We start from the raw sequence: 25,957 nt of genomic DNA, 5'->3' as shown, positions 1-25,957 counted from the left end.
TTACTTTAACTCATTCACCTTTACTTCAAGTAGTAGGACTTGCTTATCATTTCAAGGTGGTGCAGCGAACCTCAGCATTTCAAATCCATTACTAAATCCTCATGGATCAATAAAGGTCGTGAACCAGAAAGCATGCGGCAGGAAGAGATTCTCGAGGTCATGTAACTGTAGCGCAGCAAACGTAGATGAAGCTGCACCTAGCGCAACATTGAAGCTGGTCGTGGTCTTCCTGACCCTTTTCCTCTCCTCTTCCTCAGAGTCGCCCTCCTGCTGACCTGAAGGGCGCCATGGCGGGGATGGTGGTGCGGTTGAAGTCAAAATGCGTCGATCCAAATGTAAGTACCTGCACCTCAGCATTGGTTACCCGTTCTCCCTTCACAGACTGGAATACCCGAAGCACCACTGGTTTGGCAAGGGTGGGTGTTCCGATGGGCTCTCCACTCGATTCTCACCAATATCTCCTCTTGTTTTGGGCCACATCATTCTAATACTTTATATCACCAGAAATTAACTGATCATTCTGACATCCCTGAATGAGTGGTGCTCTTGCTCGCAGAGCCCAAGGTATTTGAAACCATTTAGCCTCTGAGACTTTGTTGTTTTACCAATGGATGTTTTTTTCCCCCACTTCTCCGTCTAGCCAAAAGGTATGTGTATTTTATTTCCGTCATAAGATTCTGGCAGGGTCAGCCTTGGCTCCAGTTTGGGAGATCCTGCCCGGCTCTGTTGCATTACACGTTTGGTCTGGGCTGAAACTCACAATGGCAGGAGGGCCACATCATCCAATGCAAGCAAGCCACCTCCCCTGCTAGGCTTGCTCAGCCGCCCCATCTGTGGCAGAGTCTGTGGCGCCCACGTTGTCCTCTTCAGTCACTTCAGAAGCCACGGGACTGGAGTTCAAGCAAGTCATCCACAATCCCGAGAGGGGGAGTGTAGGAAACGTGTCTGACATGGCATAGATTAGGGGCAGTTTAAAGCTGCTTAGCCTTTCAGATATCATGGGTTCAGCAGTACACATGGCATACAGGGCCAGCCTCCCCTTTACACTGCCCTGGTAACATCCCTCATTAGGCAAAGTGCAGCTTTCCAGACGACAAAGCTCCCTCGACAGCCCAGCTGCCGGTGCAGTTGTCGTGGCAGAGTGCCAGAGCTGGAGCCATAGCTTTGGGCTGCAGGCTCGAGTGTTGAGGAAGGGATTCAAACTCACCAAACTCTGATCTCCACTCCACTGCTGGAACCATTATTGCAAGCTTGCCTCAGACTCCATGTACACACAACACACTTTTACAGTCGGCCCCATCCGGTCTTGAGAAAACAATGTAGTGTGTGATTGGGGGAGAGAGGGTGCGATCCCCATGCTGCTTGGCAATACGAGGTGCAGTAATCTCTCTGGAAGTGACGGCCCTCTGCCCCTGTTCATGTCCCGGGGATATCAGCGGGGATTTTCCTCGGACTTGCAGAGTGCACTGGGAATTTCGACCGGTTTTCATTCATGCATTCACACCAGCAGGCTCTTGCGTGCCTCACTGCACTTGTATCAACTTATTCCATTCAAATCCTCCCGTCAGGCCTCGCTGGGACTACCTCTAGCCCTGACACAGTCGTGTTGGACAGCAGTAAGGAATTTGGAGTTGAGCGAGCCCTTTTGTACAATTGGGTCATCCACAGGCCGCTGTCTGATTAACAGAACACGCTACATGGCTTTCAATTAAGCCTTTTCTTGCACAAGCTGTCAGCTCTGACAGCCTTTCACAGCTCACTGCATCCATGCTGCTTTGCCTTTCCCCATTACTTGCACTCAGAAAACCCATTGTCCACCACTATATAATATTTGCAACAGTTTTGATTGAAGCCATTTGTGCTTTGTTTTTCTTTTAAAAGAGTAATTGAATGATATCCAGGCACACTTGCCAAAATTCAGAAAATGCTCAACTCCTTGGAGCATGCAAAATCTCTGAGGATAATGAGCAGGCTTTGTCAGATGATGTAAGAATATTTATTGTACAGGCCTCAGCATTGTCCCTGTCAACCCTCTATGGAGAATGTAGTCGGAGATAGACTGGCTGCTGGGTGTTTTCTGATGGTGAGCCTCCACTTGCTCTGCATTATTTTCAATGATGTGCCCACGGATTGCTGTAATCCCACACGTAGAGCTTCATATTGGTCAGATTCTAGACTCTAGAAGCAACACTGCCTGATATATCCCACTAGATATACTTTTACTAGTAGCGACACAAAAGCTTGCCAATCGGCCCATTATGTCCATGGTGGCTCCCATCGGCCCCAATTCCCTCTTTATTTCCATGTATTTTCCAACTTATTCTTTCTTGCAGTCTCACTCCCCTTTGCCATTTACCCACAATGTGACTGCAATACTGTCTGGTACCCTCACAGGTCTTACTAATGTTCCACAAGTCAATTAGGGTAGAGTTGCTACCTTACAGCACCAGAGACCCATGTTCGATCCTGACTACGGGTGCTGTCCGCATGGAGTTTGTACGTTCTCCCTGTCACCAAAGATAGTCACAAAATGCTGGAGTAACTCAGCGTGTCGGGCAGCATCTCTGGATAAAAAGAATTGGTGACATTTCGGGTCGAGACCCTTCTTCAGACTGAGAGTCAGGGTGAAGGATCTGAAGAAGGGTCTTAACCCAAAACATCACGCATTCCTTCTCTCCAGAGATGCTGCCCATCCCGCTGAGTTATTCCAGTATTTTATGTCTATCTTTGGTTTAAAATCTTATATAAACATATACAATTCTTAAGAGATTGGACAGGCTAGATGCAGAAACTGCGTGCGGAGGTCAGCGGACCAGGGGGCTGGCGGAGGCACAGGTGGAGGGGCCGGCGGGAGGACAGGTGGAGTGACAGGCGGAGGGAGCCGTGAAGGGGGGCGCCCTCGAGGCCAAGGTTGGGCAACCAGCCCAGATGTGCCGGTCAATCAACACGGCCTCCAGCCGGCCCCTCATGTCCAACACCAAGGTTGTCTGTCCATGCTCCAGCACCCGGAACAGGCCTTCATACGGCCTCTGGAGTGGCGTCCGGTGGGAATCACGCGCAGAAAACGTAGGGGCAGTCCCGGAGGGCCGATGGTGTTGGAAATGTTCCATGGCGGGTCGTCGGGTCGGGACGGGCGCCAACTCACTCGCAAAGGCGCTTTGAGGTGGATGAGGGCGTTCCCTGCTGCTCCGGCGCCGACGGCACGAACTCCCCAGGCACCGCGAGTGGCGACCCGTACACGAGCTCTGCTGATGATGAGGCCAAGTCCTCTTTAGGAGCAGTCCGGATGCCCAGCGTGACCCACGGCAACTCGTCCATCCAGTCCAGGCCGGAGAGCCGCGCCTTCAGCGCTGCCTTGAGCTGCCGGTGGAACCTCTCCACCAGACCGTTTGCTTGCGGGTGATAAGCCGTGGTGTGTGCAGCTGCGTACATCATTACAAATGAATGTGTTATATTAGCGTTTTGAAACAAACATTTATCGCATCTGGGAGAGACTTTGGATAACATTGATTCAACCATCGTTTTTGAAAATATAGTCTATGTATATAATTTTGAATTGGATTTAAATTATCTTGCATTTAATAGAACAGTTATGTCAGCAAGTGAGCCATGGCCGACCACAGCTTGGAAGTGAACTGTGGCCCCCGGTCCGAGGAGATGTGCGCCGGCACCCCAAAGCGAGCAATCCAGTGCGCGGACAACGCACGAGCGCACGAAGCCGTTGTCATGTCGGCCAAGGGTATGACCTCCGGCCACGGCATGAAGCGGCCCACCATCGTGAGGTGGTGGGTCATGTCCCGGGACAGCGGGAGAGGCCCCACAATGTCCACGTGGAGATGGTCGAATCGCTGGTGAGAAAGGCCGAACTCCTGGCGGGGCGCCCGGACATGGCACTGGGATGGCCCGACCCTTGGGAGCCGCCACACCTTTCTCTAATAGGACCGTTCTCAGACTTCCTCTAGCCCATTTTCTTTTCCTGTCAACTTTTTAATCTTTATCCACCCCGTCTCTCTCTCTGGCTCCTCATCTTTTCCTTCATTGGTGAATCTTTGGAATTCTTTATCCGAGGGCAGTGGAAGGCAAGTATATTCCAGTCAGATTATCGGAGATGAAGAGAAATAAAGGATTCTGATTGATGCAGGAAAGTGATAAATGATCATTCGAGTTAGTATAGAATGGTACGACATAAAGGAGGAACCGAGTGGTCTACTTCCAATTCTGATTTTTATGTTAAATGATTCCTTCGATTACCACACTCTCCCCATCCTGGCTCACCCCATTCTCCAACCCCAACCCCGCAGCCACTAACTCTCCCCTAAAGTGAGTACTTCTGACTGACGCTCACCTTCTTTGAAGCCACCATTCAATTTCTGACCACTCTCCATCTCCCCACCTGTGACTGAGCCCAAGCTCAAATGAACATTTTTAGAAAACCTTGGGAGAAACTTCAACCACCTATCCATGCTGCCTTATGTGGGAAGATTGTTCATTCTCAATGCTCTGTGCATGGGCCACAAGCAACACAGCACTAATAAAGATATAACAAACTACCGATCAGTCTGAGGAAGGCATCCGACCCAAAAGGTTCTCCTGAGATATTGCTTGACCCGCTGACCTATCCAGCACTGCATCTTCATTTGTAAACCAGCATCTGCAGATCATTGATTCTACTGAAATGTTAACTGTCCATTTCCCTCCACAGTTGCCACCTGACCTGCTGAGTTCCTCCAGCACTTTGTTTTTTGCTAAACAAAATTATAGCGATATTCCAAGTTTCTGGTATAAGTCATTGTTACACTGAGGTGTTTGGGGAGAGTGCAAGTCCTTCACTAAAAGAACAAAAGTTGCAAGCATTGACTCCAGTTCATCCACTTTACCCTGCTACCTCATGAACAATATCCCTGTATCACTAGAATCTTGGTTACATTGAAAATAGAATAATATTATTTAGAAAAAGACAATTTTGCAAGAGCAACTAAACCAGTCTTAGTCTGCAATTACTTAGTTGGTGTTTTCATCCTGTGAAACATACCACCCCTGTGTTCCCCTCCCTGACTCTCAGTCTGAGTCTCGACTTAAAAAGTCACCTCGTCCTTCTCTCCAGAGATGCTGCCTGACCAGCTGAGTTACTACTCCAGCACTTTGTGTCTATCTTCGGTGTAAACCAGCAACTGCAGTTCTTTCTTACATTTCTTAAAGCTACCATCAGTTGTCTTGGTGGGTCTTTCACTCATGGCATTGTCACTTCTTACCATATATCATGAACAGATACATTATTGCTGACATTGGCCAGGTGCTAAGTGGCAAAATTTGCAGTTTACATAAGCATCTGCCGGGTCTCCAGAGTTGATTATAGTGAATGTTATGTTTCTTCTTAGTTTTTAACAATGTTTAGGAGCTTTTATAATTGTTCACTGTAACATTGCCTGCTAGTCCCCATCTCTCACGCTTGCCAATACATGGATTACAGCCTCACTCTCTGTAATACTTGAAGCACCCTGATTTGTTAGAATACAATTTGATGAATCATTACTCATTCCGAGCAAGTATAATGGTTAAACTATATCACAGATGAATCGTGGTGATATTTCACACCAATATTCATTGTTATAACACACCCCTGATTCACAGCAATATCACGCTGCCCATTCATCACAATATTAAATGATACACCATAGCCCACCATGATATATTCACAGCAATATTGTCTGGTATCAGTCATTCACTGCAATATTGCTCTGGTACGCCCACATTCACAGTTACATAGTTATATACCACACCTCTCATTCATAACATTAGTGGCTGAGACTTCATTCCCTTCATTAAAAGCACTAATGGGCATATAGTCCGTATCTCACATGCAGTCCAATATATTGTGTTATACCATATCCGCTGTTCCTGTTCACTGTGTGATATAGCATATCCGCTGTTCCTGTTCACTGTGTGATATAGCATATCTGCTGTTCCTGTTCACTGTGTGATATACCATATCTGTCCGCTCGTCATCTAACCTGTGTGGTTTCTAATTTCCTCCCTCAGGTGACTCAGGGGCAAATGATAGACTGTATTAAGCAGGAGTTTGCTAAGATGAGGCAGCTGTTGATTGAGGAAGAGCGCAGGGCCCTGCACCTGGTGCAACTGCAGGAGGCAGTGGCTACGGCACATGTAGCTGAGGTCATCGCCGAGATTAATGTCACCATGCAGAAGCTGAACGAGGAGATGGCGGAGGTCACAAAGCAACTGGATACCTTCAACAATCTGGCACTCATGAAGCCAAAGGTGAGGGATACTCACTCACTCACTCACTGTGGATATGTCTGTAAGGATTAAATGAGTACAACATGTAAAAACCATCACTAAGTACTTAGAGGAAGTACAGAGCCACATAAAGTTCCTAATTATTCCAGGATTGTGCTGAAGTTAGGAAAATCAAACAATCCATTCATCTAACCTCCCTATCGCCAATACCCTGGATTAGTGGGAGCTAGCCATAAAGAGGGAATGGACAAACTTAGATTGAATCCACTGGAATGTCAGAGGCTAAGAGGAGACATAATAGAAGTTTATAAAATTATGTGAGGCATAATTAGGGTAGACAGTCAGAGCTTTTTCCCCAGGGTGGAAATGTCAGGTAGCAGAGGACATGATTTTTCGGGTGAGTTTAAAGATGAAAGAACATGTCCATGGCAATTTTTTTGCAGAGTAAGGTGGGTGCCTGGAACGTGCTACCATGTGTGGTGGTGGTGGAAGCAGATGCGATAGTGGCATTTAAGAGGAATTTGCAGGAAATGGAGGTACATGGAGCACATGCAGGCAGAAGGGATTGGTTTAAGTTGGCATCACGTACAGCATAGACATATCGGCCCGAAGAGCATGTTCTTGTGCTGTGCTGTTCTAATTTCTAAACCAAGTATAAAGCTTGGACCAGCAACCCACAGGGATAAGTAACACAAGAAAGAAAATAACATAAAATAATATGATAATTTATTCATATATATACACACACACATATATATATATATATATACACACACACACACACACACACACACACACACACACACACACACACACACACACACACACACACACACACACACACACACACACACACACACACACACACACACATATATATATATAGTTTTTCTCTTCTCGATGTCTGATTTATCTTGGCATGAGCAGCACCACATTAAATGGTTTGGTCACTATTTCCATTGTCTTCTTCTTCCTGTCGATGAACGGAAGCAAGTATTGATTTATTTCCAGGTCTATTATTTATCTCTGTATCTATTGATATACCTCCTTGTATATTGATTTAGCTGCACATAACACCATTCTATTGACATAACACCATGTCTTGAGACTTATCTCAAAGTTTATTAACACATCTGTGAATCTATCGACAATTCCTCCTCCACGACACCAACCTGTAGTCTATTGTCAGACATAGACACAAAAAGCTGGATCAGGCAGCATCTCTGGAGAAAAGGAATAGGCGACATTTCGGGTTGAAACCCTTCTACATACTTCAGTCTCGACATGAAACGTAACCTATTTCCTTTTCCACAGAGATGCTGCCTGACCTTAATGTTTAACCCTGACTGCAGGCTCTGCCAACCTGAACATTGCATGTTTTCCCTGTGATCTCTTGAGTTTCTTCCGGGCACTCCGGTTTGCTCCCACATTCGCATCCACATTCCCTCCCACATTGTGTATAGAAGTTATATAAGACGTTGGTGAGGCCACATTTAGGGTGTTGTGTTCAGTTTTGGACACCGGGTTATAGGAAAGATGTTGTCAACCTGAAAAGGGTGCAGAGAAGATTTATAAGGATGTTGCCAGGACTCGAGGACCTGAGCTATGGAGAGTGGTTTAGCAGGCTAGGACATTCCTTGGAGCGCAGGAGGATGAGGATTGATAATACAGAAGCGTACAAAATCCTGCCTTCAAGATTGGGAAAATGCACAGATCGGGGAATCGAGAACCAGAGGACAAGGGTTTAAGGTGAGGGCGGGGAAAGATTTAATAGGAATCTGAAGGGTAACTGTTTTACACAAAGGGTGGTGGGGTGTATGGAACAAGCTGCCAGAGGAGGTAGTTGAGGCAGGTACTATTGCAACATTTAAGAAACATTTAAACAGGATAGATTAGAGGGATTTAGGCCAAACAGGCAGGTGGGACCAGTGTAGATGGTACATGATGGTTGGTGTGAGCAAGTTGGGCCAAATGGCCTATTTCCACATTGTAAGACTTTATGACTATCCCAGAGGTAAGCAAATCAGTAAGTTAATTGGACACTTTAATATGTCCCATTGTGTGGGTGAGTGGACGGAAGTATGCAGAAAATAAAATGTGATTGGTGTAAGATTATTGTAAATGGACGATTGTTGGTCAGCACAGACTTTTGGGCTGAAGGGCTGCGTCTGTGCTGTATGAGTATATGAATCTAAATGTGTACTATTGGTCAGATGCCTCAACTAACTTTGTGAATTGTCTCTTTGCAGGAAATCGAAGATAAACTCAGGTATGGCGATGCGCCTGATTATTATTTGAATGCAGTAGCATTTTATTGTATACACCAGCCACCTTGACATCCAACTTCACATGGCTGTGCTGTTTTTACACAAGGTCATTTGCCAGACAGAAAATGATACAATTGTGTGTGCTAGACAGGGATTGTCAAGGTGACTTTATGTCATTCAGGGACTGATGTGTTACAGGAACCAGTACATCTACTGTGTGTTAGATGTTGACTGACATGGAACTGACAACTGCACTGTACAAGAACTGACATGGACAATCTCTGTTCTTTAGAGATTTACAGGTCCATTGCTTGTTATATTGGGATTTGTGTTGTTAGTCACTGTGTGTTATCCAGGAATTGTATCCCTCAGTGACGGGTGGACATTGAGTGAACTCAGAGCTTCAGGCCACAGTTTTATACGGAGAACATGGGGATAAATTTAAGTACCAAATAGGTGGGTTCAAGTCTGGGAATCAATGGAGTCCAACACCGTTGTAGTTTTGATGGATTCAGCTTGGGGATGGATGAAAGATCAATCTTTGCTCAAGTTAAATCAGTGCGGTGATCTGCAAGGCTTCTTATACCAAGGTTTCTATCGCTGTTCCATATCGCCTGGTTTCATAAGCATCAGTAAATCAGGCAGGTGAAAGGGAACAAAGGGGCATTCAGGATCCATAGGTAAATGCCTTTAGGGGCCATTCTCTGGCAACTGAAGACCTACCCCTTCCACCCACCTCTGAATCCCACCGATGGACTCTTATTTCCCAGTGATATTTGATTGATTTTGTTTACGAGACCATCCAGCCTATACTAGCGCAGAGCTATTGTATACGTCTTGCTCTCCCACGTAGTTCCCTGTAACCTATGCTCGCTCTCAAATGCCCATTTACTCCCCACTGATTGTCCTGCATTCCACCCACTCTGGAGGTAGTTTATAGGGTAGATCATCTTTGGAAAGTGGGAAGACACTGGAGCACCTGGGGGGGGGGGGAACTACCCACAGAGAGCTGAGGAGTTCTGGATTGCAGCATGGTTGCTGGAGCTGTTTGTTGTGTGTGATTGCTGTGCCATTGTGGCTCCCATAAACAAACATCAGATCCCCCGAATCAGACTCGAGGCACCAGCCATAGTGAGTACATTTTACAAATATCACTATTCTTATGTGTGCAATTAACCCTCTTATTTACTGGTATTTTTGAAAGGGTTCAAACCTGTTTATTTCCATTTCATTTTTGACCATTTCTCAAAAGGAATCTGGGTACATTTTGTTTAAAAATACTCGATTTTCATGTCTTTGCCAGACAATCACTTAGCTCTTTCCTTATGAAACTCAAGAGTATGTGGATACTAGAGGACATTCCAGGGAGGCCCGCTGCATATGTGTTTGGCATTTGAAAGCATGTGGTTACCTCTGTCTATGCTTTCATCTACTTTAAAGATCTGCCCCAAAGTTCAGAGATGACCACAAAAATGATATTAGAGTAGTTGGGAAACTGGGAGATCAAGATGATGTCAACGGTAAGGGCAACATGTTCGTAAAACAAGACTTCAGCTTTATTTATGGTCTTCATTCAGAGGAATGCCTTCTGAATCAATTACAAATTGCAAATTTAAGCATGGATGGGGATGGAGGGATAAGTTAGTAAATTGTGTTTAGTATTACTGAGCCCTGATGGAGAATTCTCTGGGTGCAGCCTTGCTCTATCTTCAATTGTAATAGATCCATACCAACTATAAACTTGCTCCTACACCCACTTTGTTTTAATGATGCCTCTACAGCAACCGAGGAGTGTTTTCTGGAACAGTGCCTTGTTGAACCAACAAAACAATTGGCAGTGTTGAATAATGAAAATGAATAACATTCACTATAACTAGAATTATTTAATTACCTGACTACAAGGAAACATTTAATCAACGATGACCAGAAGGTGATTGAATCAGTTATTAGGTTTGAGAGGGGAAAGACTGAATTAAAACAACCCATACTGAGTATAGGTGAGACAGAAAGTAACCGTTGAACTGAATGGAACTGATATTGACTAAAACTACCATCTAAGAGTGTTGGTACTCAAAAGAGTATTTAGGACAATGATTGGTCTGTATACAGCCTTAAAGGGGAAGGTTCATTTATCTTCAAGAATCTTTACTAACAAAAGTGATGAGCAGCATAAATCTAAAACATGTGGCTGGTATGAATGAAGCCTGGGAAAGCTCATGTGGGCTGCTAGAATTTATTTTTAAAAAGCAAAGAGATACCAAGACATTGTAGTTACATTAGGTAATGTTAACAGTAAAGCACCTCAGGTATTTGAAACAGTTAAGGAAAATATTTATTTTCCAATTCCATGCTTGTTTTCAAATCACCTTTAATTACTTTGCTGCACTGTAATTTGCTGCTTTGGCTTACTTTGGCATCTTCCAATTTTGACTTCCTGGACAATCTTGATTTTTGATCATCAACTAATTGGCATCCATGTCTTCAGATGCGAAAGCCTTTGTCTCTGTAACTTCCTCCGGAAAGAGATTTGCCACACTGCTTCATTGTCCACTTTACAAAGTCTCTGTAGAACTCTCCACCTTTTTCTGCCCTTTGTTCATCCACTCTCATATCCCCTGATGTAATTTTGTGTCAAATTTTAATTGTCGACCGTCATCTAAAGTGCCCTGGCCTGTTTTACTGTATTAAATCATGGCATAAATACAAATTAATGTTGAAAATTAAAAACTAACTCGCATGCCAAATGATCACTTTGTGTAGAACTTCATAATTAACTCTAAGGTGTCAGAGATGGCAGGAAAATTAAAGCTAATTGTAAGGGCAGGAGTTTGCTAGATATAAGATGTGAAATAATGATAATAAGGAAATTAATGAGCATAAAGACAATCGGATCTCCAAGATTTGGCTTGGTTCGAACCCCGGACTTTTAAAAATGTCTAGACTAAGTGGGACCCGTTAGGTCCCTGTCACACGGGAGGCCTGGTCCCCCAACGCAACCCATTCCCCCAACATAATATTCCACCACTCACGCCTACCCCAACGCAACTCCATTCATCAAATCCACCTATTCCACCATCAATGCCTATCCCCCTCTCATCAAATCCACCTCTCCCTTGCCCCCCTCTCCCTTCTACCCCCCCCCTCCCTACTCCCCTGCACTCCACCACCGCTCTACCCCACTCCTTCCCTCTCTTTCCCCCTCTCCCTCCCTCTACCCCCTCCCTCCCAACTCCCCTCCCACTCCCCCACCCCACCCCCGCTCCTCCCCCACCCCCTCCTCCCCCCTCCTCCCCCCCTCCCTCCCCCCTCTCCCTCATCTCTCTCCCTCATCTCTCCCTCATCTCTCCCTCATCTCTCCCTCATCCCTCCCTCATCCCTCCCCTCATCCCTCCCTCATCCCTCCCTCATCCCCCCCCCATCCCTCCCTCCCTCCCCCTCCCTCCCTCTTTCCCCCTCACTCCCTCCCTCCCCCCCCCTCCCCCTCCCCGTTTTCCCCTCCCTCATCCCTCCCTCATCCCTCCCTCCCCCCCCCCCCCCCCCCCCCCCCCCCCCCATGCTGTTGGCCGGGCCGCGACGCTCCCCTCTCTCAGTGTAACGCTGCAGTACGTTAGGGCTGCTCCCATTGTCCGGGCACGACTCCAACCCTCAGCTCGGCCGTCGCCTGGGATCCAGCCCAGGCGCTGACAGCGGACGTGACCAATGAGTGCGGCGATGGCGCTAGGAAAGGGGTTTTTTATTTTTTTTATTAAAAGCAAATGTACCAATGGTAATAAACAACAAACTGGTTACAGAGTTCTTACATAGCTTCAATTTTTAAAGTTTTGTTTTTAAAGAAAAGAAATAGAGAAAGAAAGAAATAAAAGAGACTATAAACTAATGAAAAAAAATGCAAGAAGAAAAAGAGATTACAAATATAAAGATTGTGGAGATAGATCCGGGAGATGTTGAGTATAGTTGTTCATCCAACCCTAAACTCAAGTTATGACTTTAATTTTGTGTTAAACTAGTTTACTTTCTTAAAAATTCAATAAATGGAGACCATATTTTAGAAAATAATTCTGGTTTGTCAGTACAATACAAATCTTATTTTTTTCCAAATGCAAGGTCTCGGTCATTTCCGTAATCCACATTTTTATTGTGGGGGTTGCTGATTATTTCCAAAATTTAAGTATTCGTTTTTTCGCAGTTATTCAACTATCATCAAGAAAATGTCTCTGGTTAATCGTAAGGTTTGTGGTATGTTCTGATAATCCTAATATTATTAATTTTGGATCTGGGTCCAGTTGATTATCGATAACTTTAGAGATAATTTAAAAAATGTCCATCCAAAAATTTTGCGTTTTTATACGTTACAAAAGTATGAGTTAAATTGGCTTCTTGAAATTGACATTTATCACAGAGAGGGGAAGTACTTTGGAAAATCCTATTTAATTTTGTCTTCGAATAGTGTAGTCTATGTAATATTTTAAACTGTATTAAGGAATGTCTAGAGTTTAACGAGCAGGATATATATGTTGTAAACTTTCATCCCATGTGTCTTTCATTATGGGTTGAGCCAATTCATCCTCCCATGCTCGTCTTTATTGGAAAGGGTTTTTTTTAATGATTTTTAAACCTTAAAACATTTACAATAAACCATCGATCGTAACAAAGCTTGTTGCACTCGCAGCACAGGCAAACGGTGAGTAAGCAGGCAAAAAAATCGGAGCGCTATCACATACGGTTTTTGCGCAAATAGAAAAAACGTGCAAAACCGGAAGAGCACAAGATCAGAGTTTTAGTTATGTATAGATAGATAGTGGATGTTTCAAGATAGTCCAACATTTAGAAATTATCATCTTTTATTAAAAATGTGCTAATATCACTTGACTATTTAAGAAGGGCAAGAACAGGAAACCAGAAATTGTTGGCCGATTAGTCTAATTATCAATGGATCTATACTTAAATTTGTTGTTGGGGATAGAGTGACTGAGCATTCAGACAATCAGGATTTGCCATGAGTGACTGACGAATCTAATGAATGCAGGAGCTTATTGTGGGAAAGTGACTAATATGGGGAAAAAGGGAACGTCCAAAGAGGTTAATGGCATGGACTTCCAAATGGCATTGCTAAGTCTCCATAAAAATGATAATAAAGATGAAAATGCATAGAATTGGAATCCATCTGTTTGATATTGGTGGATAATTGACAGATAGATAATGGGAGCAGAGAATTAGAAACTGCCCAAGGTAGCAGTAAGTGATGTGTCATAACTCGCAGGGATCTTAGCTTTTACAGTGGTCACCTATGATTTAGATGCAGGACAGATTTGCTCCTAATTCTAGATTTTTAATGCAAGTTGAATGATTGGAGTTGGGAATTGCCCAGGGGAATTAATGTGTTCTGCAACACAATGGCAATTATGCTGCGAGTTGTACGTTCATCAGCTTGGAATTATGGTTGATTGAATTGGCTTGCATTCCTTCAAGTCTTGGCATTGGCGGTCGATCGAATTTATGCATTTTAAATGAATAAGGATTTAATTTTGTTTAACACTGCAAAAATATTTCAACCTGTTGATAAACTGGATGGGACAAAAGGAACTGCAGGTGCAGGTATGAAAAAGGACCGCCGTGCTGGAGTAACTCAGCGGATCAGGCAACCTCTCTGGAGGAAATGGATGGGCGAAATCTGAAGAATGGTCCCAACCCGAAATGTCATCTATCCATGTCCTTCAGAGATGCTGCTTGATCTGATGAATTACCAGAGGACTTTATGTATTTTTCTGTCGACGAAATATGTATCTGATTTCCAGAAGCTTGCTATTCGGGAATTAAATCAGAAATTACGTTTTCATTGATCAGTTCCAGAAGTATGTTGAATCGATGCAATTATGAAACTTGAGATGATAGATTGTTAAGGATATCTAGAGAGAAGCCCAAAGGCAGGGAACAAGGGTGGGATGGAGATTGACTGGAATCTGACAGAATGGTGTAGCAGTCACAAGAGGCTGATCTTAATTTTAATTCCAAGGATGCTTGTTAACAGTAGAACCTCAACTTTAAAGAACATAAACAAGCTGATCACATTTTTTTTTAAAACAGCCCCAGTATGTAACTTGCCATTAGCAGTCCATCCATCATCATCCCACATTACAGTTGTAAAATCTGAAATATGGAAACGAGCCAACGTTTTAATTTTAATCACAATCTGGATGCTACTTGATTGAAACAGATAACATCCTTCTCAGGATGGACACAGGGAGGATGTCTTCTCTCAATGATGAATTTAGAATAAGGGGCCACTGTTTAAAAATTAAGCTGTTGCCTTTTTACGGCAGTGAAGAGGTGAATGTTTTTTTCTCTGAGCGGCTTGAGTCATTGGAACTCTTTCCCACAGGGCAGTGGAAACAGAATCTCTGAATACGTTTAAGGCAGAGGCAGGCACAGTGATGCAGTGGTAGAGTTGCTGCCTTACAGTGCCAGAGACCCAGGTTCGATCCTGACTATGGGTGCTGCCTGTACGGAGTTTGTATGTTCTCCCTGTGATTGCGTAGGTTTTCTCCCACGCTCCAAAGATGTACAGGTTTGTGGGTTAGACAATAGACAATAGGTGCAGGAGTAGGCAATTCGGCCCTTCGAGCCAGCACCGCCATTCAATGTGATAATGGCTGATCATCCCCAATCAATACCCCGTTCCTGCCTTCTCCCCATATCCCCTGACTCCACTATTTTTAAGAGCCCTATCTAGCTCTCTTTTGAAAGCATCCAGTGAACCCGCCTCCACCGCCCTCTGAGGCAGTGGCTTAGGTACGTTGTAAAATTGTTCTAGTATGAAGGATTCTATTAGAGGACGGGGTGATCGCTGGTTGGCATGGATTCGGTGAGCTGTATCTCTGAAGTCTAAAAAGTCTAAAGGTAGACACTTGATAAGCGGGGAGGGGAGAGCTTACCACATCTAGACGGGAATGTGGAGTCGAGCTTACTGTCAGATTATGAATGGTGGAACAGGCTTGATGTACTAAGTGGGCTATGGCTCCTAATTTGTATGTATGTACGATACCTTAGCAACTGAGTGCAATGTCATGGACGACACAGTCTGCTTTATGATGGGTGTAATGGAGGCATGCAGCACATTATGCCTGTGCTCAGCTGGAGCACCAGTGCAATAAAAAGGAGCTTGAGCACTGAAACAAAAGGATAATTGTTAACTCAAGTGATTATGGTGACATGGTGGAACAGCACGAGGCAAAGGCAGGAGAGGTGCAGGGTGGTGATCTGACATTGGGCAGCAGTGTCCTGTGGAGACCGACACATGCAGAACTGAACCGTTGCCTAACAGGAGCCTTTAATGTACATGTAAGAGACATTCCTGACCACAGGACCACTGAGGTCTTTGGGGAATCTTGGCATGTGAAATCACCCTTGGCTGAACCTTGCTCCCTAACAGCCGCTTTCTATCTGTTTTTCCCTCTACCTTGACTCTCAGACTGAGGTAGGGTGTCAACCCGAAACGTCACCCATTCCTTCTATCCAGAGATGCTACCTGTCCCGCTGAGTTGCTCCAGCATTTTGTGTCTATCTTTGGTTCATGTCACTGTTGGCGGTGAAAGGTTCAAGATGACAATCCCCATTGACTGCAGCTGGTAGCGCTGTGCTTACCCAGCCATGAGCTGCACTGAGTCCCAGTGTTTGGACATCACAGTACTGCTGAACTTTAGCCTGGAAAGATGACGTTACCTCCGTAAAGTCCAGATGGCAGCATGGGCTCCAGGAGACTTCAATGGCAGATTAAGTGTGGACTGCCACTCATTTATTATCAAAATGTCTGTTCCTTTACTCCTTTTTGCTAGACTGTTAAAAATCGACGTATAAAAAGTGAAAAATCCGTCAGTTAAATAAATGAGTAGTTTGGGTGATTGTGCAGGCTTTAAACAAGAAACATTGAGAAATATATTTTGGCAAATAATTAAATGTCCTGATTTTGTCCAATTAACAGCTGACAATTATCCCATTCCTTAGCTTGCATCTGAGTAAAATTTATTTCAAAACGCATTGATAGTTTACGATTATTTAAATGATAAATGTAGCTTCAGAAGCGTTTTCATTTTGCATGCTAAAACCCACCTGAGAACCATGGGCGATTTTGCAATTTTACTGACGGATTTTTCACTTTTACAACTTTTTATATAACAAATGAATAAAGATAAAACATCAATAATGCCTTACTTTTGATGAAATGCAGCCAGCAAACGCGATAATTCCCGATATTTTCAATATTTATATCTCCACGGCGAATGTCCGCTAACCACTTCCGCTGTTGTTGCCCCTTCAGCTCCCTCTTGTATTTACCTTTGTTTTTATCTATCTTCTGGACTGTAAAGTAAGGTTACTGTGCCTCACGGTCACCCCGACTGGCACAGTTATTTACAGCTCAAAAACGGGCCGTTTTCGCGGTTTTTAACGGGTGTGAAAGTACGCGTTTTCAGCATCAATAACGTACCGGAAGTGACGCTTGTACCCCAGTTGGATTTTGCGGTCACGTGGGTGAGGATCTATGACCCAGTGACCTTTCGTGAAATCACCCTATATTTATTCTTGGCCCTGCAATGACTGGTGTGTCCTGAAGTAAGCAGAAAAGGGAAGTGTTACAGAGGAGTACTGATACTCCAGGCCAAATCATTGCCAGCAAAGCCCTGAAAACTGTTGGGTGGGGGAACTTCTGTTTATTGACACCATGTCTTTTTCTCCGCCCTGTTCTCTCTGTTGTTCACTTCTTCATTCTGACTGCTTCATAATGTACCTGTTTGCCTTGCGACTGTTAAAGAATCTTGCTCTCGCTATCTCTCCCTCCCTTTCTCTAATTTATTCATCTTTGTGCCCTTTCTTTTTAGTTAAGCTTTACTCAATCTCTCTCTCATTGCCTCGTTCATTCTACCTGCAGCATCCACGTCTTCCTTTACATTTCTCACTCTATTTCCACCCCGTTCTTGCGTTGCTGTCTGTGCCTTTTCCCAGTCTCTCTAGTGAAATAAATATACAGAGTGAGACAGATGCAACAAAATGCTTTCAGTCCGATAAACATGGAATAATGATAGAGTCTTTACTAAATCATAGGTCATAAAACAGTACAGCACTGGAGCAGGCCCTTCAGCCCGCAATGTTTGTACCGTACATGATGCCAGGTTAAACTAATCTGCTCTATCAGCACATGATCCACATTTCTCCATTCTCTGACTATCCATCCACCTACAAAATAAAAACAAATTGGAATTTGCCCAAAGGCTGGGTAATGAAACTGAAGGAGTTTTGTGTGTGTGTTTATAAATTGCTTTGTATTTGAACTCTGCAGGAATAGGCTCAATGGTGTAAACTTGGCAGCAATGTTGCACGAATTAACTTTTCCCTGAAGGATAAAAGACATTTCTGCAAACACAAAACTGAGCTACAAGGAAACGAAAGAAGAAAATTAAAAAAATCACAGATTCTCTTCATCTAAAGCCTGCATGAAATAGCTCATTTTCACCTGGCATTAAGGACCTCAGGGGTTTCAAGTCGCTCTCTGTGCAGCTTACATTCTTGGCCCTCAACATAAGCCGAGCATAAAGCAATGAGGTAGAGTGAGAATATTCTGCACAATGGCCAGTGTGGGGCTGAGAATAAAACCCAAAGCCAGTTGTTTACTGGTTAGCTTTCCAATTCCTTTGTTCTTTCTTTCTTTGCTTTCCTGCTGCTTCTTTGTCCTCCCCCACCTCGGCTGAGCAGCTCGTCACCCCCTCCAGGAGAACAAACTTAAATGTGTTTTTTCCATGTTCAGAAACATCCATTCTCCCTCTGATAGCAAAACTTGTCCACCCATTAATTCAGGCGAGCACTCGGGAGTAAATTTATTTGTCAGGTTGCAATGGGTTCCTGCTCTCATATATCACTGCTTGTGATAATGGGGTAAACTGCACCCCAGTTTGAGCCTTGCTTCCACCCTCTGCGCATACACACATCTATTCTCCCACAAGCACATCTACTCTCACACATATAAGCACACCTCTCAGCACACATAAGCATGAATAACTACATACACACAGTCATACAGACACGTGTGCATGCGAGAACACACATACATGGGAACATGGGCATGCATGCTAACGGCATACATACACAACACGCACACAGCACACGCACACATAATATACAAACAACACACACAGGTGTCCTTGAGACATTTTTTATAAGGTGTCCTTGAGACTCTTGAAAGACGCCCATAAATAAAATTTATTATTATTATTATTAACATATGCACAACAGACACACAACACACACACGACACACATCACACGCACAACACATCACACGTACAACACACACACAACACATCACACAACACATCACACGCACAACACATCACACAACACACACACACACAACACACCACACAACAACACATCACACAACACACACACAACACACACACACAACACACACACAACACATCACACACACAACACATCACACACACACACAACACACACACACACAACACACACACACACACACACAACACATCACACACACACACACACAACACATCACAACACAACACACACACAACACACACACATGTAAATATATTCCCTGGCCACATTTTATTCAGCAGGGCAGCCTGTGGGTGTGTTGGAAGCTGGCAGTGAGCTAATAGTGGCATCTGAGAATTGGGAAGGTAGATCTGACCTTGCACGTCCCCCAAGAGACTGAGCGTCCCCACTGAAGCCTTTCTAGTTTTCCAGCATTACCATTTCAATGGCCAGATGGATTAGTTGCTTAGTTCAGTCGATTTGCTTGTGCCTTTTTGCTTGTGCAGCAGGTGCGATGTTGACTACAGTTGTCATGGCGATACATCAGATTGCCGTAATTTGCCTTAACTACGGGAATTATAATTAATGATTTTAATTAGTGGTGTGACCAAGGGCTATTAACACAATAACAATATAGATAATGTATCATCCAGATTGAAACATAGCTTTGAGAATTTCATTTCCACTTGTACTGTGGAGGATGAAGTAATTTTTTTCCACTTTGCATTTTCCCCAGAGTGTTTAACTTGCCAATCGATCAGCAGCATCCCGTCATTAATGTGAACGGAATGAGATGCAGGACCTAGTAGTCCCTTGAAACTAAGTTGTCATGGGTTTAGTGAAGCAGTGCAGAGGAAGTCTTGCATTAAAACCTCCTGGATATTCTCTGTTGCCTTTCTGCATTAAAAAGAGAGCTTTGAGAAATAACGGCTTGCATCTATTTAGTGCCTTTCACAACCTCTGTGTTTCCCTCAGCGCTTGCTGCCAATGAACTGCCACCATGGGATGGCACAGTGGCGCAGCTGGTAGAGCTGCAGCCTCACAGCACCAGAGACCCAAGTTCGATCCTAACCTCGGGGATGTCTGTATGGAGTTTGCACTTTCTTCCTGTGACCACGTGGGTTTCCTCCGGGTGCTCCAGTTTCCTCCCACATTCCAAAAACGTGGGTTAATCGGTTAGTTGGCCTCTGTAAATTGTCCCAAATGTGTAGGGAGTGGGAAAGTGGGATAACGTATAACTAGTGTGAACGGGTGTTCGATGGTTAGCAACGACTCAGTGGGCTGAAGAATCTGTTGCCATGCTATATCTCTAAACTAAACTGCATTTGAAGTGTTATAGCTAGAGCCAGGATTTTGCCATGAATGCCATAAGTGCCTCTTCATGCCTTTTTTGATGATTTCACCAAGATAATGCCTTTTACATGATTGAGTGCCTAAATCAGCCTTTTTTTGCCGTTTTGCTAAACGGTTGTGCTATTTTCTCTAGTTGTACCGTGATTACAATGATGTTTTTTATGTTAACACGTTAAATTAATGTTATATAAATTACAAGAATTACCTCGGTGACTGGCAATCACCACCCCCCCCCCCCCCCCCCCCCCCCCCCCCCCCCCCCCCCCCCCCCCCCCCCCCCCCCCGGACACTTATTATTTTTTATTCAAATCGTTTGCTATGTCCGCTCTTCAAGGGAGATGCTAAATGCATTTTGTTGTCTCTGTACTGTACACTGACAATGACAATTAAAATTGAATCTGAATCTGAATCTGAAAATTTCCATCACCGGGGTGAAACCGGGGGCGCCACTGTCGGTCGTTTATTCACTTGTGCCACTGCCTGCTCCAAAATCAGTCTTCTCCAAAATCTATTTATTGCTTTCCAATTTTACAAACTTCCCACAAGCTATCACTTCCCTTGAGAAACGTGGCGAAACATTAGTGAATAACTTGCAGGTTTTCAACAAAGTAACTGACGATATTTGTAAAGTTCCTGGCGATGTAGGTAAAGACATACAAGGAAAATGTGAGAGAGTGATTTTAGCTAACAAAGATCTTGAAGAAATACAATACATAGCGAAAGTTCTCAAAGGTAGTTTTAATGCACAAGATATCGACATGAATATAGAGCATGTAGCTTGTTTCGGGTATGCACCAGTGACCTCAGCTGAGGTAGAAAGAAGTTTTTCACAACTGAAGCATATTCTGTCTGACAGACGGCATAGTTTAACACCAGATAATTTGAAAAAAATGCTAGTAATTATGTGCAGCCAGGAAACTTTGGTCATTTAATGGAGTACATCTTTATATTATCATTTTAAACCATATTTTGGTAGTGGAAATACATGCCTTTTTTGTCAATAAATGCCTTATCATGCCTTTTATTGTAATTTTATTATGTCTTTTTGCCGGCCTATTTCAGTTTATTAGTGCCGAAACATCCTGGCTCTAGTTATAACTGAGATATTGGCAGCTGGTTTACAGCCAGCAATTTGTACAAACAACCTCGTGAGAATTACCACACAATCTGATGTACTGATGCTGCACAAATAAAAGACAGGTCATCCATAAATGTTTGGATTGAGTTTTTGCAACTTGACCAACAGGCAGGACAAGGGATTTTCTACCGTCTCTTGTGGCCAACAGGTAACAAGTTTTCCCACTGGGGATCTTAGTGCTTGTCGTAGGATGAGCATCTGGTTGTGGCGGTGAGGAATTTAATTGCATCTCCGAGGACATCGCATCCTAAAAAGGAATTCTAGCAGAGGCTGTAGGGATTCCTGTGGGTGTTGCTGACAAGAGAGACAAAGGGTGACATGATTTCCCTCCAATGCATACTCGTAGCACTGTAATGATTCTGCCCGTATATGCTTGGAAATCTGCAGAAGAAGCTCACGTTGCTGATACTGATAAGCACGTCTCGCGTCCGCCATCTTTTAATTTAGTTTGGAGATACAGTGTGGAAACAGGCCCTTTGTTCCACCGAGTCTGCACCGACCACCAATCCCCACATACCAACATTATCCTACACACACTAAGGACAATTTATAATTTTATTAAAGCTAATTAACCAGCAAACCTGTATGTCTTTGGAATGTGGGAGGAAACCGGAGCTCCCACAGCTCACTGGGAGAACGTACACACTCCATACAGACGGCACTTGCAGTCGGGATCGAACCCGGGTCTATGGAGCTATAAGGCAGCAACTCTACCGCTGCGCCACTGTGCATCCATCCAGAAAGATTCTGTAACGTCACTGTCACAAATTCTAACCACTCATTATGTGGTTGATGAATTCAGGGTAAAAGGACACAATGTGCAGGAGTACCTCAGCAGGCCAGGCAGCATGTCTGGAGAACATGGATAGGTGAAGTCTCAGGTTGAGACACTTCTTCAGATCTCTAAAGTTTGCTTTTTTCGTGCTTGATCCTTTCCAGCCTTAGTTTGAATCTGGGACGTAGATCTGGGAAGATAATTCCAACATTATTTATTCTCGTGGGTAATCCTGCCAAACTCCTAGTTTCTCCAGCCTCTCCATACAACTGGATTTCATGATCTGTACAAAAAAACAAATAGCAAACTGCTGGAGGAGCTCTGGGGGTCAGGCAGCGTTTGTGGAGGAAGATGGACGGACAACTTTTCAGGTTGGGCTCCTTCAGACCACGGTCATCTTTCCATTTCCCTCCACAGATGCTGCCTGACTCGATGAGCACATTGTTTTGTCCTCAAGAGCCTGTCATCTGCAGTACCTTGTGTCTCCATTTCATGAACCGTGGATCATTTGCTTTCTTTGAGGTTTTGATATCCTTCTTTGTCTCATGATTAGAGAATCAAATGATGTACAGTGTACAGTGGTGAGTAGGAAGCTTGTAATTCACAAAGGCCTTTATGCATCACAGGCTGCTCTTGAGACAGGGTAATTGCTGCAACTAGACAGTTAGCTCCATTGTCCTTTCATCAAATAATGATTAAATAGTGGTGAAATACATAGGTTGAAATGTAACATCTTCTAAGCTAAGGGGTCTTGACAGACTGGATGTGGGGAGGATGCTTCCCCAAGTGAAGAATCTATTTAAAGTTAAGCGGTCACCCATTTAACACAGTGATGGGCAGAAATATTTTCCCTTCGTGTGTCGTGCATTTTTGGACATCCTGTAAAGGGCTGTGGAATATTTTTAACATTTCTAAGACAGAGATACAAAGATACTTGATAAGCAAAGATTACCATAGGGGGAAATAATGTGTTGTAGTTAAAGTTGAATCAACCAGTGCTTTTAGTTTAGTTTTTAGTTTTGGTTTTAGAGATACAATGCGGAAAGAGACCTTTTGGCGCCGACCAGCGATCCCCGTACACTAACACTATCCTACACACACTAGGGACAATTTACAATTATACCAAGCCAATTAGCCTACAAACCTGTACATCTTTGGAGTGTGGGAGGAAACCGGAGCTCCCGGAGAAAACTCACGTAGGTCATGGGTAGAATGTACAAACTACGTTCAGACATGCCCCCTTAGTCGGGATCGAACCCCAGTCTCTGGCGTTGTGAGGCAGCACCTCTAGTGGCCCACTCCTGCTCTTAATTCCTGCGGTCATATAATCTAGACATTTAATCACATTCAGTGACATGGATATCACGGATGAAGCCAGCAGTTATTGATCATCCTGAACTGTCATTGACATGGTGGTGGTGAGCCACCTTCTTGAGCCACCGCAGTCCTCCAGCGAAAGTGCTCACACAGTGAGGAGGGAGTTCCAGGATTCGGGTCCAGGCTCGGTGAAGGAACAACAATATATTTCCAGGTCCCAAGGGAATGAAAGAGTGTAATCTCAAGCTTCCTCTGTTGCCTTCAGAGAACAGTGTCTCAGCAGCAACTGAGGAAGAGATGGGGAGGGAACTGAATGAAGAACAGGCTCCAATTGTGGGAGAAGAGGAGGACAGGGGAGGGGTAAGTGGAGGGACAATGACTGTAGCTCTGTATGAATCAATAACTGAAGGGGTAAGCATGAAGGGCCCAGAGGAGAGCAAAACCACGTGGGATTGGGGATAATTGGAAAGATGAAGGTCCTGAGCAGATGCGAGAGAGGAGGAACTTGGGTGCTGATACCCGAGGAAGGAGATGAGAGGGACCTGTGGAGGGAGAGGTTAGAGAAGATGTTACCCATGAAAGATTTGGATTCAAATTGTCAGGGTAATTTAAAGGAGGATCAGCGACATCTTTAGGGGCAGCACAGTGGCACAGCGGTAGAGTTGCTGCCTTACAACGCCAGAGACACGGGATCGATCTTGACTACGGGTGCTGTCTGTACGGAGTTTGTACTTTCTCCCTGTGACTGCGTGGGTTTTGTCCGGGTGCTCCGGTTTCCTCCCATACTCCAAAGACATAAGGTTAATAGGTTAATTGGCTTTGGTAGAATTGTAAATCGCCCTTAATGTGTTGAATATTGCTAGTGTGATCGCTGGTCTGCACGGACTCGGTGAGCTGAAGGGTCTGTTTCCATGCTGTATCTGTCAAAATCTAACTTCATTCTGTTGGTGGTACAGTAAAGCTCATTGATTTGCACACATCTGTTATTATCTGTCTATCTATATACTTTCAAAACTCTGTGTGTGTGTGTGTATGTGTACGTCATTTTATTGGCCTTTGATTCGTTACTCCGCCAAAACCAGATGCTAACATGCCGAGATTTTTACCATTTCGCTAGCCATTTCACTTTTACATTCGCTCATCTACTCCTCATTAAATATAGTCATTTTTCTATATACATTTTAAAGAAAATCCTCCCCCCCCCCCACTCACTCATTTTTTCGCCCCCTGCTGGCCAGCGACCATAACGGTTGCTGTCGCCCAACTCTCCTCCAAAAACGCCAAAATTTTTCCCATTCAGCTAGCGACTGACATTTTTCCCGTTTCACTAATGACTTTACTTCCTCCATCCCCCCCCCCCCCCCCCCCCCCCCCCCCCCACCCCCGGCCCGGCTCTGTCACCCCCGGCTCGGCTCTGTCACGCTGGCCGAAGCCAAACATCGCCTGCTTCCCCCGCTGCTTTTCGCCGTCCTCGCTGGCTTGCACTGTCCGAAAATCCTGCGCGTCAGCGGCCTGTCGGCCCGCAGGCACATTGAGGGTGTACGCAGCGTCTCGGCGGGCGTACGCGGCGTCTTAACGGCGTACGCCTAGCGTGTGATGTTGCGCGATGACGTCAGGCCGCCCCCTCCCCTTGCACCCACGCGTTGCGGGAACAGACCGCACCTGGAAACTCGGATACTGAATCATTGGGATTTATAAATAGCTGGACAGGGGATTGTCACAATTTTACTGCAACTGTTTAGCTTAAGAGTTCAGGAATAGTGAGTTGTCCATTCTAAACAAATCTCAATGGAGAAATAACTCTCTTGTGCACATCCACACATATCTTGTGTAGGAAAGAACTGCAGATGCTGGTTTAAATCGAAGATAGACACAAAATGCTGGAGTAATTCAGCGGGACAGGTGTTGCTGCCTTTTCCGCTGAGTTACTCCAGCATTTTGTGTCTCTCCACACACATCTTGTCCAACTGGTTTTTCCTCTGGGGCACTGTTCTGTCGAGAGCAGCAGAGGTCTCGAGAAGGGGCAGGCAGCCTGTGATATTGGCCCTCCCCACAGACGGTGGGGACGAGTAACTTCCGGCTCACCAGGCTCCCTCACCACCACAGGTGCCAGTTCCCCTCAGCTGTGAAGCTCAGCTGCACTGGCACTGATAAGCTGGCTGTCTTCCAGATAAAGCCTGCCGGGAGCCGACTCGGTATGTGGTGACTGATAAGAGCACAGACTCACGGGTTCCCCTTGAGCTGTGCCGTCATGAGAATTTGCCGCAGATGCCAACAAATAGAGCTTCAGCTGTTGGGAACTGTGAAAGAATAAGCAATCCTCCACTCACATTGCAAGGCGAAGGCTGCAGCATTGGAGTGTGTAGAACTGTGTTAACAGCGAGTCTGAAGCCCCAGTCTAATTCTTTCTCATGAGGGGTAGCCAGCAGTGTATTTTACATACTAGAGGCTGGTGAATCATCAATGGTCAGAGGCTGTTCTCTCACACTATTCAACATGGCAGCAGAAGGAGCACATTCAA

General features: G+C 44.6%; 1 protein-coding gene across 1 annotated transcript in view; it reads left to right on the top strand.

Annotated features, from left to right (window-relative positions):
- trim44 (tripartite motif containing 44) overlaps window positions 1-25,957 on the top strand; it is a 62,354-nt gene that overhangs the window by 5,245 nt on the left and 31,152 nt on the right. The window contains exons 2-4 of the mRNA XM_055649750.1: window positions 258-335; window positions 6,040-6,279; window positions 8,508-8,527. Coding sequence (XP_055505725.1) covers window positions 258-335; window positions 6,040-6,279; window positions 8,508-8,527 — 338 coding nt within the window. The remainder of the gene's footprint in view (window positions 1-257; window positions 336-6,039; window positions 6,280-8,507; window positions 8,528-25,957) is intronic.

This window comes from Leucoraja erinacea, chromosome 18 (genome assembly GCF_028641065.1).
Source record: "Leucoraja erinacea ecotype New England chromosome 18, Leri_hhj_1, whole genome shotgun sequence".
Classification (NCBI taxonomy): domain Eukaryota; kingdom Metazoa; phylum Chordata; class Chondrichthyes; order Rajiformes; family Rajidae; genus Leucoraja; species Leucoraja erinaceus.
This window is presented reverse-complemented; position numbering and strand designations above follow the sequence as displayed.